The sequence below is a fragment of the Brachyistius frenatus genome, unplaced genomic scaffold (assembly GCF_029030835.1).
Source record: "Brachyistius frenatus isolate BFR_SWC_R1_liver_20210118 unplaced genomic scaffold, ASM2903083v1 Contig_15, whole genome shotgun sequence".
NCBI classification, from domain to species: Eukaryota; Metazoa; Chordata; class Actinopteri; family Embiotocidae; genus Brachyistius; species Brachyistius frenatus.
In genome coordinates, this window is record NW_027210614.1 from 4,208,196 (window position 1) to 4,227,737 (window position 19,542).

The 19,542-nt window shown below is 40.0% G+C and overlaps 1 protein-coding gene across 1 annotated transcript in view; it reads right to left on the bottom strand.

Moving 5' to 3' along the window:
* csmd1a (CUB and Sushi multiple domains 1a) overlaps window positions 1–19,542 on the bottom strand; it is a 389,222-nt gene that overhangs the window by 64,051 nt on the left and 305,629 nt on the right. The window contains exons 33-43 of the mRNA XM_069693686.1: window positions 12,470–12,586; window positions 12,261–12,374; window positions 10,255–10,350; window positions 9,902–10,105; window positions 8,409–8,533; window positions 8,182–8,278; window positions 7,002–7,106; window positions 3,049–3,167; window positions 2,428–2,497; window positions 1,496–1,612; window positions 679–888 (exon numbers count right to left, since the gene is read on the bottom strand). Coding sequence (XP_069549787.1) covers window positions 679–888; window positions 1,496–1,612; window positions 2,428–2,497; window positions 3,049–3,167; window positions 7,002–7,106; window positions 8,182–8,278; window positions 8,409–8,533; window positions 9,902–10,105; window positions 10,255–10,350; window positions 12,261–12,374; window positions 12,470–12,586 — 1,374 coding nt within the window. The remainder of the gene's footprint in view (window positions 1–678; window positions 889–1,495; window positions 1,613–2,427; window positions 2,498–3,048; window positions 3,168–7,001; window positions 7,107–8,181; window positions 8,279–8,408; window positions 8,534–9,901; window positions 10,106–10,254; window positions 10,351–12,260; window positions 12,375–12,469; window positions 12,587–19,542) is intronic.

Below are 19,542 nucleotides of genomic sequence, written 5' to 3' on the forward strand. Positions count from 1 at the left end.
TCACATGGACAAGCATGTTCATATCCTCAGCAGAAACTAGGAGGACCGTGACAAGGACTGCAGAGCTCGGGGACTTTCCATTTCAAAACTCACTACGTGCACGTGAATGGGAGTTCGTCTATGTTTAAGTGAGCAAGCCTTGTTCTAGTTATGCTGGTCCACAGTGCATCTCTAGTGTCTTTGAAGTGAAGCACTTAGGGCTACAAGTAAAGCCTGCTGGACAAGTTGCCAGTCTCTCACAGGGGCTTACTAACAATCCATCTCTTTTAATGATGAGAGAAAAGCCATAAAGTTGTTTAAGCCTTTAGCATGACTCATCCATGGATCAAAGCTCAAAACCTCATAGCAATACGATTTTTCATCCTAGCCTTCACTTTTGGAGTTGGAAAGGCTTTGTAATTTGGCCAGAAGGTTGGGGATGTTAATTTATTATGAGCATTCGAGGACACCATTTCTTCCCCTCAATCATTTAGGCAACTATTGTGTTCCCTAACCCAAATCTGGAGACACTAAACTGTGGGCTTAATTTTAATACAGGTCTGTTCTCTCAATGTCCCGTTAGGGACTGCTTTCAACTGGAAAAGCCTGCAGTAATACCTGATACGTTTGTTGCCTTTTGTGGTTGTAGTTGTCTAAAAAAACAAAACTTAATTATACAAAAAACAAACGTGAACTCACCCTGATAGGTCAGTTTAAACCCCGGCCTGTTCTCTGAGTGGTCACTGTAGAAGTGGATGATCGTCAGATGGGTAGTGCTCAGCAGAGGCGGTGGGATCTGTGAGCCAGTAAACTGACCAATAAGAGCAGAACTGTGCTGTGGTCCAGCCCTCACTTCTAAGAAGTCATGGTTGTCTTCTGAAGAGAAGTTTAGGAATTGAATATGGGCTCCTACAATAAAAAAATGATATAGACACATGGTGAAAGAACATATACAAGACATGATAACAATATATAAGCATTATAGCATTGGGGGTTTAAATACCAAACAGGACCCAATGGGTGACCTAAAATGTCTGGGAAAAACAATAGAGCCTACATTTTACATTCCTTCTAGAGCATACAACAACATCATGGATTGCTGAATGCACAGAGCGCAATGTGTTTACATTATTCCAGATGTTAATAAATATTTGTATGGCAATTTTTCATTTGAAACTTTTATACTATTGATCCTAAATTTTGATAACATTCACCAAAAATACAACTGCTGCTTTTGTAGATCTCTAGAGCTTTATAGAATCTACTTTTAATTTAATTTGAGTAAACTATTGTCGTATTTCTGGAAATACATGCCTGTGCACAAAATTATATTAACTGTGTCGGTTACGATAGTCAATTAGCAGCATACACCATGCGTCAGCCCCCAATTAAACATGTGGTGAATGTGCTGCAGATTTTGTGCAAAAAAAAGGTCTATGTTTCCCAACTAAGCCAACAGATGTACAGAACGTGACACCTTATTTTTAGGAATGCTCTTCCATCCCATAATACTCACCATATCCAGCTGGCAAGGTGACTTGCCAGGTGCAGTCCAGGTTGCCGGGGTAGTTGCCAGGGAAACCTGGACTAAGGATGACACCACTCATCTCAGACAGCACCCCTCCACAACGAGCTGACAGAACAAGCACAGCAAACACAGTGTTAACACATGCACGACGTACAGCAGAGATCATCACTTCCACAGAAAAAAGTTAAAGCATATAAAGACCACGTAAGCTGAATTTATGTAAATCCTACAGTACCACTGGTGATAAATACTTTTTGAATATTACAGCACCCCGTTATGGCATCCCTCTTCTATTGACAGATTTGAACATAAATGGGTCGATCCAGGTGTCTCTAACTTAAACAGGTTTTGTTGGATTTGAATACTGAATAGGGTATGTGGCAGCAATGAGTTTAGTTAGTCCTGACATGTCAAGGTTGAGTTTAACTGGAACTGGCTTCCGAAATCTTTCACCACGAACTGAATTATTCAGGCCTAAACACAAACATCAATGGAATCAAGGTTACTTCACACTATGGCAGATGTTAGGAAGCCTCGGCTCTCAGTACAGAGTTCTGTTTGTAAACAGCAGACATATTGATCTTATGGATCACATAAGTCAGTCAAAAAGTGTCTTACTTCAACAAATCTGATTCTTGGCTCACAACATAAAATCTACCAATTAATACACAGTTAAGAACTACATTTCTCTCAAATTCTATTAATTCATTTCATGAAGAATTAATATTCCATTAACTTTTCGGTTGTATGTTACTGTGAGTGGATGCAGTGTCATTTCAAACTCTTCAGCTGCCACATACATCAGAGGACAATATGTCAAATAAGAATCACGTGTATACAGGACACAGTATTTTCTCTCCGACCGAAGTGATGACACAATTTAGTTCAAAATGCAGTGTGTTTGTGTGTGTGTGTGCTACCTATGCAAAGAGGTGGTGGGTAATTCCACCGTCGCACAGTCCCAGGCATGCAGGAAATGTGAGAGTGGCCCTGCCAGTGAGAATACAGTGGATTACATTCAAGAAAAAAAAAAAAGACACTGTAAGGAATGCTGGTACAAATTCATCAGTAAAGTGCATTTGGTTTCCTATTTAGATAATAAAAACTAAAAGTGTAAGAATAAGATGCAATATCAACATATTCTGAGACATCTAATCACATGGCAATCATTTTGGTGTGTATTCAAATCAAGTAAAAACACAGCCAATGTGGAAATTGCATTTTGTAGTATGCTTGCTAATAGTTGCAGACACTAGTTTGCATATGTGCACACATTTTGCTATTCAATATTTCATATTTAATCTACTTCTAATAAAAAACATGTTGATGTTTCAGTTGAATTGATACCAACAACAACATTAAAAACCAGAGGCTTATTACCAGTAGGTAGAACCATGTGTTAATATATTAATACATTTGTTTGCTGCAACTTTATGTTTTCATTTCAAATTAAAATCCCTCTGACATTTCTTACACAGTTCAGCCATATTCTAGTTTTGGACCCAGTTTTGTTTAAAGGTCAGTTTGTGTGTGTTCATTACCTGTAATGTGTACCCAGGTTCACATGTGAATGCCACCACCTCATTGACCATATATCTGTCTCCTGTTTTAATGCCATTGGCTGGGATCATCGGTTCTGGACAAGTGGTAAGACCAACAGCTACAACAGCAACAACAAAAGGAAGAATGAACAATAAAATAAAAGCAAGACAACGATGGACAATGTCACTCTTGTTATTATGATGCATTCATTATAATTTGTCTTTGCAAACATTTCTGACAAATGACTTGAGCACATTAAAAAGGAAATTTGGCATGATCATCTAAATAACTATACCCCGTTTTCTATCTTTACCTTTTTTTAAAATCTAATTTATCATTGTAAACTAAAGTTAATTCATTCTGCACTAAAATAACAATGGAAACATTTCCCTCCTCTGTTTTTTCCCTTACTTTTTTTTTTTACTGTACTTTACCTATACGTGACCTTTCACTACAGACAATTCTTTACAAGACACCATTGCAGAAAACACACCAGTTTACTTAATTTCTGTACTCAGCAACTGTTTGCATCCCATAGTACATTTAAGTTTCAAACACATAAGAGAACATCACAATATTTTGATTAATTTGAGCTCATTTCTGAATTGACAGCTCGTACAATAAAAAAGTGTGTACATCATCAGCAGTGACAGCGGCTTCTGAAATGTACTTAAAAAATATGTGAAGGTAACACGATGACTTTGGTTATGTATTCCCAACAGAATAAAGGTTAAACACATCCTTAATAAGTTTGACAGCAGCAGGCCCTTTATCAAATAGCATCAGTAAGGGTGTATCTGTGTGTGTTCATTTATGTGCTTGTGTGTGTGTGGAAACTTCCGCAGGAGACTGCCCCGGAGCGGTTACCATGGCAACACAGGGGTGGAAGAGGGATAGAGAGTGAAGGAAGGGGAGACAGAGGAGTGAATGTTCGTGTAAGTGTGTGTGTGTGTGTGTGTGTGTGTGTGTGTGTGTGTGTGTGTGTGTGTGTGTGTGTGTGTGTGTGTGTGTGTGTGTGTGTGTGTGTGTGTGTGTGTTTGCTTGTGTGCCTGGTCTTGTTGGTTCATTATCTACCTTCCTACCAGCAAAACGCTGTGATCCTGCTGAGCTCAAACACACAAATGCGCGCGCGCACACACACACACACACACACACACACACACACACACACACACACACACACACACACACACACACACACACACACACACACACACACACACACACACACACATCCAGGTGGTACAGCGCCATCAAATGACATTTGTGAGTGTGTGCGCATGAGTGACTTCTGCATGACAGTGCGCTTGCAGAGGCGAATAAGGGGGGGAGACTGTGCGCACATGCGCATACACACAATATACACAACGTATTTATTAGGCAGAGCATCAGCAAGCTGTCATGACAACTGATCAATGAAACTATTCCATTTGGCTGACCATCTTTCTCTCTCTCTCTGTGCAAGCACACTGTTCCCTTTTCCACTGGCTATGAGAGAGCAGGGATGCTCTGTAAAATGCTGACAGAACCACAAACCACCCCACTAGGGCCACTAGACTATAACTAGACAGCGTCAGCATTTAAGTCTAACTGACTGGATTTACTATACTTCTGTTTCAGTTTATGTGAGGACAGACAGGGGATAGAGATGTCTCACTCGGCCCTTTAGAAGAAAGGCCCTTTAGTCAGCTTAAAATGATTAGAACATCATCACCACAATCATTAACATGTCCCCAGCAGATAAGTTTGTCCACCTCTGCCACATTACGTGAGGATGATTACTATCTTTAGCTATACGTTTTTTTTTCTTTTTCTTTTTCTGTTTCTACAGGAAACACAGTGGAAAACAGAAGACAGCGCAGTGAAGGATCAGTGCACAACAGATGTTGTGTCAAAAATGGTTCCAGAAATAGTTCCCTAATTGCAGGGATATTTATTGTTTTGGGGGTTTTTTTGGTGTCTTTTCTCATCACCTATTAAATGAGTAAGTTAAATGAGTAAACTTGTTGTTAAATAAAATAGGTTCAGATAGGTGCTGCACTTTGTGGTGAGACTTCTTGCAAAGAACCACTCAGGCAAACTTGGAACAAATTCTGCTGCAGATTAAACAGTTAGAGCCTACTTTGAGATAAGTAAAACTATCATCTGAGACCTGCAAGAGCGTTTATGGTGAGGTAATGTATGATCTATTTTCTGGTGAGGTCATGTTAAGAAATTAAGAAAAATACATTCCTCTCCTCGAACTTGGTTTCCATGATGACAGCAAGTATCTCTCTTTTTGGGTAACAATGCAGCAGTACTGTGTTGATTTTCCAATGCTGTATTCCTTCTTCACAGACAGTTATGGCCTTGTTCAGACCACCAGCCCAAAGTTTTTTTGTCATATCCAGATTGTATCTGGATTGATTTTTGAATGTCCGGAGTGCAAAAAAACACATGAATTGCAATTTTTGCAAATCAGATCAAACCACATTTAGAGGTGGTTTGAAATGTGATTCCAATCAGAATTCAACAGTCTCAGTCGGGACGCTCCGGTGGCTCAGATTGGATTAATGGCGTCATTTTCAGAATGGTGGGGTGAACAGAATCGATGCTACTACTTGCAGAGCACTATCAGAGAGTGTAGGTGCTATGGAGGACAATGAGGACAACAGTCCATGAACAAACGGCGGAATACATTTTCTACTGGCCCTTTGCTTCTGCGTTGGAAAGCTGCATCACCAGCAGAGCTTCGCGTACTTTCTTACCACAGCAACCAATGCAGATAGGTTACTAATGTCTGGACACACAAAATCAGATCCCCTCAAATAACAGTGAGGACAGTCTGTCCTAAAGATCTGATTTAAGAAACTAATCCGATTTGCCTTCTGTCTAAACAAAGTCTTTCAAATTCCTTGCATCACCTATGTCTACTATTTTTTCCTTTCCTCTCCTGTACCACTTCACAACTTGCTCTGTGTGTGTGCATCTGCTGGTAAAAGACATGTTGAAAAAGTTTAGAATAACTACATTCAAAAAGACTCCACTGTCCCTAAAAGTGACCGGTGTTCCTGGTTTTCATTCCCAGTGAGGGCATGTCGACACACAAACAGCCAACAAAAATACAGACCATCGAGCTGCAAATGTGTGCACTGCATGCTCCCTCACACACACACGCACACACACACACACACACACACACACACACACACACACACACACACACACACACACACACACACACACACACACACACACACACACACACACACACACACACACACACACACACACACTAATCAACATACAGAGAAATGTGTGTACAACACACCACAACTCACGTATACTCACCAAAGGGGACGTGTTCATTGATCTAGAAATGATTTTAAGTTAAAACAACTACAAAGGACTGAAAAGCACAGCTATGCTCTGACAGGTGTGTAAATGCATGATGTTAATATGTGTGTCTATACCTTTCTCTCACTACATATTTGTGTGTGTAAGTGCCCTTTTTTGGACCGAAGTGCATGTATGACGCAAGTAGAGGCCCTTATTGTGTGTCTGAGTCTACGTGATTCTGTTTACGTCCCTCTAGGTGTGTCCTGTGTGTGTGTGCGTCAGCGTGGTTCTCAGTATGTGTGTATGCTCTCAGGCAGTACCAGTTCAGGTCACTGATTCTTGTTATTTGATGTTGAAGTTTTGGCTTCAGTGGGGTGTGTGTGTGTGTGTGTGTGTGTGTGTGTGTGTGTGTGTGTGTGTGTGTGTGTGTGTGTGTGTGTGTGTGTGTGTGTGTGTGTGTGTGTGTGTGTGTGTGCGTGTGTGCGTGCGTGCATTTAGAGATTCTGATAAAGAAGGGCCTGATATTAACTCCTTGGTTATTTTATGTCAGAAAGTACTTAATTTTTTAAACCAATCAATCGAACAGTCCATCATTCTTTCTATTTATATCTTCATGTTAAAAGCTTTAGCTCACTCTTGTATTCTAGGTGAAAGCCTGCTGCCACCACACTGATGTCACTTTGAAAGTGCAGAAGGAGCTGATTGGATGTCGAGTTGAGGAGAGCAGGAGCTGTTGTTCCTGTGAAAGACAAGAAATGACAGAACCAGTCAATGAGTGTTTGCTCTCCAATTCACAAACTGGTGTTATATATGGTTAACGAACTGGTTATATCAGTAGTATTTTTAAGGTACATGTTGACTATATGATGGAAATACAAAATATCACAAAAGCATTAAAGTTTGTGTAACACAGCTCTCAAAATACAGCATGAAATTCCCTAAAAAATAAGTGGTACTGCTTTTTCAGCAAGCAAGAGTTGCACCACTAGTCTTGTTAAAACCTTAAGACCAGCTGGGAAATTATGTGTAGGGAAGGTGAACGAACCCTCGCCCTCCATGGAGAGCTAGCATTTTACTATCCTTATGTGAAGCAGCCCTTATCTGCCCGAGTAAAGCTCCTCAGTGGTCAACACCAGATCACTATGGTTTTAGTGGGCAGCTCCCTGGTGTGCCTTCTTCAGAAGGTTACAGTCATTTGTGTGTGTGTGTGTGTGTGTGTGTGTGTGTGAGTGTGTTTGTGTGTGTGTGAGTGTGAGTGTGAGTATGTGTGTTGCCCTATGGGCGGCATGTTTTATGTGTGATAGCTGTGTGACAGGTATGTGCTTGGGGCAGGTCACAGGGGAAACCCCACAGGGAAATTGTAAAAGGTTAGATCATTCTTTATCCCTGCCTGTCTTCTTCCTCTCCCTTCTTCCCTTTTTCCTCCATCCTCAATCATGTGGTGAAACTTTTCTCACTGACTGCTTGGAACTGGAAGAATTTGATGTCTTAAAAACATTTATTGTTTATTTAGGAAATGTATCATATTTTCAGATATTACAACTCATCCATCATAGCTCTCCAGTGTACGCTGTGCGTCTGTGTATCTATACTCTAAGACCTGTCATATCTGCTTCATCATAGATGTTGGGTGGCTGTACGCATTTGTTCGTGTTTTATATATATACACACACACATATATATATATATGTGTGTGTGTGTGTGTGTGTGTGTGTGTCATAATTCATCCATCGTGCAACTTTGTACTGTTATGTGTGCATGGCTGCCTGTGCACAAGTTTAGGTATTTATGTGTATGTGAGCATATTGTCATACCAGAAAATGACCCTAATTTAGGAGCTGTCATGTCTCCTCCATCGTAGATCTCCAGAGAGTCCCAGTTGTGCTCAGTAGCAAATGTTATTACTTGGATCTGAATAGCAAACAATGATAATAAATGAATACAACAGCCTGCGAGCTCATTTGCATCCTCCTCAATTATTGCACATAGAATACATTATACATTTATATATTTATATATATATATATATATATATCTGTACCTGTATCCCTGCCCCTTCACTGACATGGATCCTCCATAAACAGTTGAGACTGTTTGGGTAGGGTTCAGGATAGCCAGGAGACAGTATTGTGCCACGACGTTCAGTCAAATTGCCACTGCAGGGCACTAAAAAGGAGACATGAAATATAAATGTCTTGGCAAAACTTATTAACTAAATAGCTAACAGATAGGACAGGATGTTGGAATATGGCTCTCCATACCAAGAGACAGACAATAAAGTGTTTATATTACCAAACAGGGAGTTGGAGAGAGAAAATATGATAACAAACATTATTTATGGTATAAACTGAGGTGACAGTTGACGCTGTTTGCAAAGTGCTAGCGCTCAGCAGAGTGGTTTCACACAGGCATACATTTAGGTTGTTGAAATTAATGTCAAAATCCCAACTCTCAGTTACTCTCATTAATTAGTACAGGATGATACACAGAAAGGAAGGAATAATTTAGGCCATTTCCCTTCTGCGTTCTCATCTGTATCTGTGTTCTCGTGGACATAACATGTCATCAGCTCCAGCAAAAGCTCTGTTTCAATCCAAACTGCAATTGTAGCAAAGTATAGATTGAATAACTCGACACCTGCTTCATCAAGGATACTTTGTAAGCTGACTTGGGATAATCAAGTATCTCAGAGTGCATTTCATGCCAACCAGTAGTGATAGTGGACATTTTGAGCCAGGCTCAAAGCTGTTATTTTGTTCCCATGACAGCCATTATGAGACTTTGTTCATTTTTGATATTTTTCCAGTTGAGAAAATAACCTTTTAGATTTCCAATCATCCAGATATCCAATTAATACCTATTAAAATCGACACCGATGCGGACAGAGATCTGAGGATGCACCTGCTGGCCAGTCAACCAGTCATCTTGGCAGCTTCCAGCCTGGCTCTTAAGATGGTTGGCCGAGCAATTTCCATCAGTCCAACAGTCTTAGCTCTGTGACCGCTCTGGTCATTTATTGTTACTTACTATGTCTCATGTAGCCTTCTGATATATTATGTAATTTCAGCAAGAAGACAGAATTTGGTATCAGAATTGAAATTGTATTTTTTGCTGCTAGCTTGTCCGAAGGTAAAATTAGACTGTGTAAAGTTTGGGGTCTCTACATGTACAGATATCACTGCATTGCAAAAAAAAATCTATATAAAAATGAAAATGTACAGATACAGTACAGCAATTTTAGATTTAGTGTTGTTTAAAAAAAAATATGCATTACAGATTGGATATCTGGCTTCTTTTCTTATTGAATCTTACAGTTAGTTGTAACTTTTTCTTTAAAAACAGTCTCTCATTGGACTTCTGACTGAAGATTATTTTGTCATAGTAGAGTTAAGTAAAGTTGTGTTGAAGTAATCGCAGTGGTCCAGCAGCAAGAACACAGCTGTTTTCATTGTAAATGGTCTGCCTTTACATTGGAGCTGCAGAAGTTTGTTTATGTGTTACATTCTCAATACATTTCAGCGTCGTCAGCCGTACCTATGCAGGTTGGTGTTGTTGCGTTCCACTGTGCGAGGGCACCTGGCACGGCCTGGCACTTGATCGCACTGGATCCTTTTAGTAGATAGCCTGGACTGCACTCGAACCGAACCACAGAGCCCGCTGAGAACTCTGAACCGATTCGCCTGCCATATCGAGGCTCTGGCACTGAACTGCACTGACTGTCGCTGGTCCGAGGCACAGCTATAATTAAATAATACGAGAAGACGACAGAGACAAAAAAAATAGATATACATCAGCAGGGAGACTTTGATGTTGAGCTTGAATTGAATAAAAATGATTTTGTATTAGTGAGAAAAAGCGAGATGGAGAGGCAAACATAGTGAAATTACCTTGGTAGACGAAGTGAAAGCCTCTAGCTGACTGGCCACTCTTAGCATTGAACCGGAGCATGATCTGATTGGAAGTTGCCAGTGGCAATGTCTCACCTGGGACAAACAATTACACACAAACACACACAAACACATAATCATTTCTAAATGAATGTTAATACTAAAAACAGCAGATAACAAGAGCAACAACAACATACAGCTCCATATGGACACACATGTACATACGTAATCATCCATTGACTGCTTCTTTCACAAACACTTACCATACTTTTAACTGTAGCAGTTTACATTCATTACATAACCCTTAGCAGGGTTTCTCATTCAGTTTTGGCTTGTGCTAAAAACTGGGCCTCACAAGAATGAAAATGCAGGAACAAACACACACGCCAGCTCACAGGCACATACAAACAGAGATTTATATGCACACGCGTACACAGGCAAACAAAGTAACAGTGATCAATGATAAAAAAACATGGCCTGGTGTGGCTGACATTTAGAACCATCATTAGCTGCGTCGGGGTGTGTGTGTGCATGCGTTAGTTGGGTTTTCGTGTATGTGTGCTAATATGTTTGTGTGTCAGGATAATCAGTCAGTTTGGTGGAACAATGTGCTACAAAGCTGTTTGCCCCTGTGTGTGTGTGTGTGTGTGTGTGTGTGTGTGTGTGTGTGTGTGTGTGTGTGTGTGTGTGTGTGTGTGTGTGTGTGTGTGTGTGTGTGTGTGTGTGTGTGTGTGTGTGTGTGTGGGTGTGGGTGTGTGTGTGTGATAGGGTAATGATGCAGGTAACATTATTTTGCAAACCCTGGTGTGCTTCATTCTTTTTTTTTTTATCTCAAAAGGGGAAAGTCAAACTTAAATGAACTTTAAGGAGTAAGCCACCCGTTTTACATTATGTAAATTGGCCTTTTTCCTCCGCACTAACTTTGATGGATAGTGGTTGAAGAGGACAAAATTTGCTTTATGTGCAGCTACATTTAGCCAACAAAAAACTGTCACATCTTATGTTGAAATAAGTCTCCTGATCCAGTCAGTTAAAAAAAAAAAAAAAAAAGAGCACAGAAGCAGCCTAGCTGTAGTGCAAAACTAATCATAAATGTTGTAAGGAACTATCATATCTATTTCCACGTTTGCATTTTCTCTATTTTGATCGTTTCTTTTTTTTTTTTTTTTGATTGATGTAATCCAGCAATGTAGACAATTTTTCTTGTAGTTGCAGTCTTCTCCTTTATCAAACAGCTTAATTTTCCTCCCTCATAATTCTACACGCAAAATACAGAATACACATAACAGTGAAAGTATTTTAAAAACCCTGATTTCTACACAAAGAAACTAAATGTCAAATCTAGTGGGATTTCCCTGCAGCACACCCCCTGGCCAAGACACACAATAAAGTGAAACTCTGAGGCAATGCAATCACATTTTTGCCTGCTACTATGCTAATCAATATTTCTTCATATTTCATTCGTCATACTGTGTCACCTACATCAGTTTTGACACATCTTTCAATCTCCATCCATCTTGCCGGTGGCACTGTGTAGTGAGTCAAACTGTTGCCAAGCTGGGATGACTCAAAGTTGGAGGATAAGGAAACCAATGGAGGATTGTGTTTAGAGTATCAGTGCTACTGTATATTGTATGGCCCCTGTGAGACGCTTACCAGTGCTGATATATTCTTGTGAAGATAACGCATAATGGATTTTCACCAAATACATCACTGTCAAATAAATTGTGATAACGACCACTGGTGCTGTGTTCTACAGCCCCCCAGAGCTGCTTTCTTTCAGATGATTTCATTATTTTCCTCTTTCAAAGATTAGCTCACGAACACAAATAAAGGAAAACGGGAAAACTTTAGAATTTTACAATTGAATGGCAGCTTTTCAAAGATATATCATGTTAATTCATAGTAAGTGAAAAAACTATAAAACCAATGTTTATTTGATTACAGAATCATCAAATAGCTCTCCTTCATCTGTGTCTGACACCAGAATTAGTCAACAGACTTACCTGAATGTGACCCAGCCAGGGAGCTGAGCAATCGAGCATTGTCATTGGCTCCATCAAACAGCTCCACTGAGTCATTCATTGCTGTCTGGAAGACGGCAAACTGACCAAACACCACTGAAAACAAAAACAATTATCAGAGAAATATATAAACATATAAATTATCCCTTGATTTTGATTACAACATCCATTGTGACCATTTATGTACTTACCAAACTGTGCGGATACAGTGATGTAATAGGAGCAAGCCTGTCTTGTAGTGTAGTTTAAAGGATAGTTTGGAGACAAAACGACACCTTCAGATCCACCGTACTGTCCTCCACATGGAGCTTTAGGCAGAAAGAGATTATTATTAAGTTTTTCATTTAAAAGTTTTTTTTAAACTAAAATTCAAATAATTTACATGTTCAGGACAAAAGCAAATTTCAAAGCCATGTGTTGGGTATTGGTTAAGTGTTTTGTACAATGTCACACAAAGGGTCAGATTAAGAGACCCTTTTGTATCCACTTCAGCACATGTATGTTATTTATCAAACCACCGGCCAACCTGAGTACCCAAATGAGTATCCCTTGTCGTTCAGATGTAGGTGGACTGCTCAGTCCTGGCTTGAAGAGTTGGCTCTTTTGTGTTGAGCCATGAGCTTGTGAAGCGGGTGTTTTGTCTCCCCAATGTAAAAATCTGAGCATTCCTCAATGCATTGAACTGTGTAAAAAAAAAAAAAAAAAAAAAAAAAAATCTGCTTATGCTAGGGTTTGTTTGTCCTTAGGGTGTTTGGTTTTGAACCAGGTGTCATCAATGAATCTAAACCAGTGGCCAGGAGGAATTTCTGTGAAGGATATCAGGGCCCGGCTCTCAAATCCTTCCATACAGCAATTGGCCACACATGTAGAGAAAACCCACACAGAAATCAATATTTACTCTTTGATTCTCACTACCCACTGGAGCACAAGGTGGGGGTTATCAGATACCTACACCAAGGGGCTCAGAACGTGCCCACAAGAACGGAGGGAAAGAAAAAGGAAAATATCAAGAAAATTCCTTAAAGCTGTGATTACCCACACTGGGCCTTAACCAAAACCAGGAAGAGTTACAGAACCGACAGAGATGACAAGCACAATACATGGAAGAACATTACTATTCCTTATGTTACAGGAAGATCTAAAAACCTAAGGAGGACTTTCAAGAATCACCTGATCCCTATATACTTCAAGCCCTGTAACACTATGAGATGGAAGCTTGTCCATCCCAAGGACTAAACAACCAGGCAAAGTCAGAGCAATGTAATGTATGGTGTTCAAGGCAGCGAGGAATGCTCAGACCTGTATAAATAGGAAAAAACAACTGCTTTACAAACACACCGCACAACACAGGAGAGTCCACTCCTCAGGTCAGGAGTCAGCAGTCCACCTAAATCTGAAGGACACAGTACACTCATTTAAGGACAGCAGTTTACATGTTTTGGCCAGGGAATATAGATGGTTTGAAAGAGGAATGAAAGAAACCATCTATGTCAAACTGGAAAGAGCTTCACTAAACAGAGGAGGTGGTTGGTCTGTGACACCACTTATCAGCCATTTACAGTGCACCCTTGGGATCCCTCCTCAGAAACTAAACACCTATTCACACCATGACTCATGTGATACTAACACCTCACATGATGACCGGGTGAGTCAGCGGCTCACAGGTGAACTCTACGACTCTCAAGGTGTCAATGAGGTTGACACAAGAGGCTTCAACACAAGAGGTTGAAAGCCCACCAGTCAGCTAAACTTAAGAAGCCCTTTGAATGAAACATATTTAGGAACCTCAGGCAACACCAGTTGCTATTGTTCAACACTTAGATAGACCACTAACATGGGTGACTGAGTGTCTTCAAAGACAACACAAACTGCAATGTGCTTTCATGACAGAGTACAAAAGGTTAAAGTTATATGGAGACATGACATGATGGTCGAGTTTAGCTTGTGCTAGGTAAGACCTAGACATGTTCTAGTACTCAGGTGACAGATATGAAGGCTCAGGAGGTACAACTGTCACTTAAAGGCTGACCGCTGATCAGCACAGTTTAGATGAATTTGAAAATTGATAACTGTAAATTCTCCGTTAATAGGAAAGTGAGTGTGAGCATTTATCTGTCTAACGTTGTTAGTCCAATGATGGACAAGAATCCTGCTCAGAGGGTACACTGTCTTTCAACCAGTGCATAACGGAAATCCCCCACAGCCCTAAATAAAAAGAATATACTGTACATAGAAAGAGGATAGTGACTACTATATACACTGAGTTGGGTCAGTGACATATTGTTGTACTTCAGCATATTGGATTCAAAACAAAGCAATGTCTATGAAGTTTAAGCATTGCCATTCAGCTAATATTTAAGGGTATTCATATAACACTGCAGTAATTTCTAAATCTCCCCAATTTTTCATCACGTGGTCATTTTCATTTGATTTCCAGATGGGCATGATGAACCTAGGTGGAGAATGTGAACGAAACACTTGCCCCTCTCCCTCATTACTATGTCTGAACAAGGTCCTTAACCCCAAGCTGCCCTACTGGAGCTGATCAGTGGTCAACACATCAAACTGTGGTTGTTCTGGGCAGCTATCAGGTGTGAATGTGTGCAACTGTGAGTATGATCACAGCATTACTGAAAAAGAGAGCTTGGCTCACCTGAATAAAGGTTATAAATAATAAATAATAGATTTAAAAATAAAATAAAAAATACACAATTGACTTATGTATAAAGTCTACAGATATCAGTAAACACTTGGTATCTTCCCTTTAATGCTCTGCCAGGACTTTACTGTAGCCAGCTTTATTTAATGTTTGCTTCCTGAAGTGTGATCAGTTGAACTGACATCAGGTTACTTAAGTGGTGAGATGCTTTTGCTCTGTTTGGCTATAAAATCAGCCCTGCCTGTGTGATCGTTTTCCTGCTGCATTGTCCTAAAATCAGAAAATCAGAAGACTGTAGAACAAGGGTGAGACTGTTCACCAAATATGGATGCCAACATTGTAAAACAAAAGCTAATGGTCAGCAGGTTCACCTCATTGCCATTATTCCACTTGAATCAGTTTATAGGGTACAAGGGCAGAATAACAAGAAAACATCAGTGGACTACTGCTAAATTGTGGCCACTGGAATAAGGTAATGTTACAAAAAACAATGTTTTTGGCATTGGCAGTTTCATCCGCTTTGCTGCTTCAGTTATTTAGAGACATCATGCTGCAATGAAGCATTCAGGTTTTAATCGTGTCTTTTTAATTTTTTCCCCAGTGCTGGGAGCACTGCCCATTGCACTCAAAGCTGGCGAGCATATCAATACTCTAATCTGCTATTCGTATGTAGTTTTCAAAAATAATCCAACTGACTACATTTGGCTCAGAAGTTGTTTAGTTTAGCAGAAAATTCATGGTGTCCCCAAATATCAGTTGGACCCTTGTGGCTCCAAGGCTTTGTTATATAATATGAAAGTGTAGTGCTTCGAATGTCTATCTGTGCTAGTGTATTTGTGTATTCGTGTGTATGTTTGTGTACACAATGATATCTGCTAAATATATAGCTGAGTATATAAATAGGCTCTTATCTTATTGCCATCTTGTGTGAATTTTTTTTAATATATTTTAAAACAGAAATGATGTCTTTGATTGACTGATGGCAGACTGCAAATGGCTTAGAAAAAGATACACATCCCCTGGCACTTAGAAGCAATAAGTATGATGCAACAGTAGTATTTGGTTGCTATATACAACATGAACAACTTTTCAATTGAGGAAAGTGCTGTAACATAGTGGCATATGTATTTTTTTTTACAACTGTTCTGCTGCACCCCCTTCAGAGTAATTAGTAATTAGTTCCTCTTGAATCTGGAATCTCCTGTATCAATGCAGTGCATTTTCAATAAGCCTATTTTTCCATACTACCAATGTACAACCCACAAGAAACAGCAGCTTGATCCATCTTGAACACCCCCAAGAGAGTTACAGACCATACTGCGAACAGTATGTGGGTGTGTGCACATTTATACTGCAGGTTAGGCCAGAAGAGGTCAATGACATTTGTGAAAGTGTCCATCAATGTTGGAAGGAAAACAACAGCCACAAGCAGACGTGTCATTGTCAACTTCCCCAACACACACAAACACACTCACCGCATATTTTTACTTTAATCTTTCTTTCCTCACACTATCTGGCCTCTTACTCGTCTCGTCTTGTTTTAGATGCTATAGTGTGTACCTCTGTGCCTCAGTCCCACTGTCCGCCCACAGTATCAGCTGTGATCCCTAACAGACTTTAATTATCATCACCTCTGCTCTCGTTGAAAATGTGAGAGCATGTGGGTGCAAAGGTTGAAAGTGCCGTGTGAAAAATGAGACAGCACTTTGTAAATGAATATGCTGCCAGGGTCAGAGGTCTGTCTTTGGCACGAAGATGTGAGGGTGTGATTTTTATGTGTGGGTTGATGGAATTGAGTGTCGCCCGTGTTTAAAGCACTGTATCAAATTAACCTAAATGTTATGAGCTCCCTCAATGTCTGTTTTTTTTATTCTTTTGGATGATTTGGATGAACATTCCCTTGAGGGTAATTCCCTCGAGCAAAGACTTCAACATTTCAGTCTTGTGGAAATTGTGCATAAAGGACTCCAAAAGTCCACCAGAGAGCCCCCAGGCACTTTTCAATTTCACAGCGGGACAGCCCTGAGCCCTTCAGGACTTAATCTGTAACGTGTCTCTGTCTCTGAGACCACGATTGTGGACATTAAGACTGGGCCCACATTCTTGGCTGAAACTTTTTCAGTAAAAAACGATTTGCATGCCAAGAATAAAAAATACAGCAAAACTTGGTTTCAACATCTTTGCTAGACAGCTGTTGTACTCCCACCCACTCATCCCCCTCCTCCCCACTCCCATCCCACTCTGCTTTTATTCTTGTTTCCTAAAGCATCATAGTAATCACCTTCTTTCTTTCCTCTCCCCCTGATCCTGTATTCTGATATTGATTGATATTTTTTGGATTGATTTTTGTTGTGCTGTTGCATTCAAACCCTCAGGTCTAGAGGTCTTGTCTTGATCTACCCACAATCCCCCAGTGGTGCTGCTCTAGGCTCAGGTGTCAGCCTTATCAAAAGACTTCACACATATGGGCTTTGATCAGCCTCCCCCCCCCTTCTTCTCTCTCTCACACACACGCAAAAATGCAATGCAAGTCACTCTTTTTCTCTCACACATCCACGCGCTTTGATCATTCACACACACATACGCAACACACTTGTAGTCCTTCCTCTCGGTGTTTGCGTCTCATTTGACTTTTCTCTCACAAATATGCAAACACGCCTGCATATATATATATGTATACATATACACACACACACACACACACACACACACACACACACACACACACACACACACACACACACACACACACACACACACACACACACACACACACACACACACACACACACACACACACACACACACACACACACAGCAGGGCTTAAGGTACAGGAAAATATTTCATAAGTGGCCTAAAGTTTTACTGTTGTGTTGCAGTTCCTCCAGGAGTTTTTTGAAAACCATAAGCAGAGCCGTTATAGAGACTCCACGTTTTCATTTCAGAGAGAAGATTTATGCCACAACAAAGTCAATAATCACAAACTCTTGAGCGAGCACTACATATACACAACAGAATCCATTTACACCATGAAAAACAATGAGAACAAAACTGCTTGAAGAAGATTTATTTTATTTCACATCACAAAACTGATGCAAAATAGTCAAATAAATGATTGCAATTTATCTATATAAAGGGATTTGGTAGACACAGACAGTGCACGATGAAGAAACTTTCAGACTTGACAACTGCCATTTATAACACATAACTCCCACCATTTTCAAGATTTAGTGTGTCTGTGTCTCAACATGGGTGATTAATATGTAGAGGCAGACAAAGTATTTCCTTCCCCAGGAGCCAAAAACATTTATTTTGAAAACATTTTCCTCATGAAAAGCTTTTTTCTACTTTTAGTTTGTGAACACAATTTGCAATGTGTTCCCTTCCTCGACTGACAAGAGTCAAGAAGCATGTCCCCGAAACAACAGCAGCAGTGGCAGCAAAAGAAATCCTAAATCTCAGGTGTACCTGAACCAGCCAGTCGGAACAAATACGAGCTGAGTAAAATACACTGAGAAAAGGTGGAATTACCGGTAGCCTACTGGTCTGTATGATATACCTTTCCTGCTACAATACTAATCATACTACAGTACTACAGTACAAAAACGTTAGTCTTACTCACCAACAGAAATACTGTTTCGATTCACTTATCAACTTCACTCATTTCTACATTACCGTCTTTTTTTTGGTTTATTTGTGGATAAGTAATGAACAGAATTGGGATCCAATCATAATAAGTTGTACAAATATTTTGGGACTATTAAAATGTAATAAAACAACAAACTAAAAATCTGAAAAATGTATGAAAACTGCACATATATTAAAGCTGAATTGTGAGTATGTCCGGACTATTTTGTATTGATGCCACACAATTTACCTCGGTTGTACGTGATGGTTGGGAATGTTCTTTTCATTTTAGCACTGATGTTAACAGGTTAGGGCAGCCTGCTCGAGCCTCGCTGCAGTGACACCCTAATTTAGGTTTTCGGTATGAAGCCTATTTTTCATGTGTAAGGAATGAGCTTCTAAGCAAAAATAGACAGTGAAAAGATCTGTTGATTGTCATATTGAAATCATAGTAACAACACTACATAACTTGACACCTTTCAATATAGTTTCAATGTTCAGGCTCAATCTGAATATGTCAAAGACACATGTTATCAAAGGAGAACGTAGAGGCTGTACGTGTACTACAGTCATTGCAGCATGTCAATAAGTTAACAGAATATGAGGTGAAGGGCAACACTTTGCTGCTCTCTCTCTGAATGAGGATGAATGAAACTCATGTGATTGCTTTCTTGTTACAACTTATCACTTTTCAGACTGTGATTATTGATGTTCATGATCAAAGGCAAACTCAATGTAGAAAAATAGGGCTGGCAGTAGCAGCGCCACAGCAGCAATGCTGGAGGTGTGGAGACATACAGTACGTGCGTGTGAGCCACAACAGTTGAGCAAGGCAAACATCACACGCTGTGGAAATACTGTATGTGATGATGGAAAGAAAGCATTTTCCCCTGACCTACTGTGACACACAGCGGAAACAATAAAAATCCTCAAAATACACACAAGCAATCTGCGTAGCTATTGGCTGTTGGATCAAG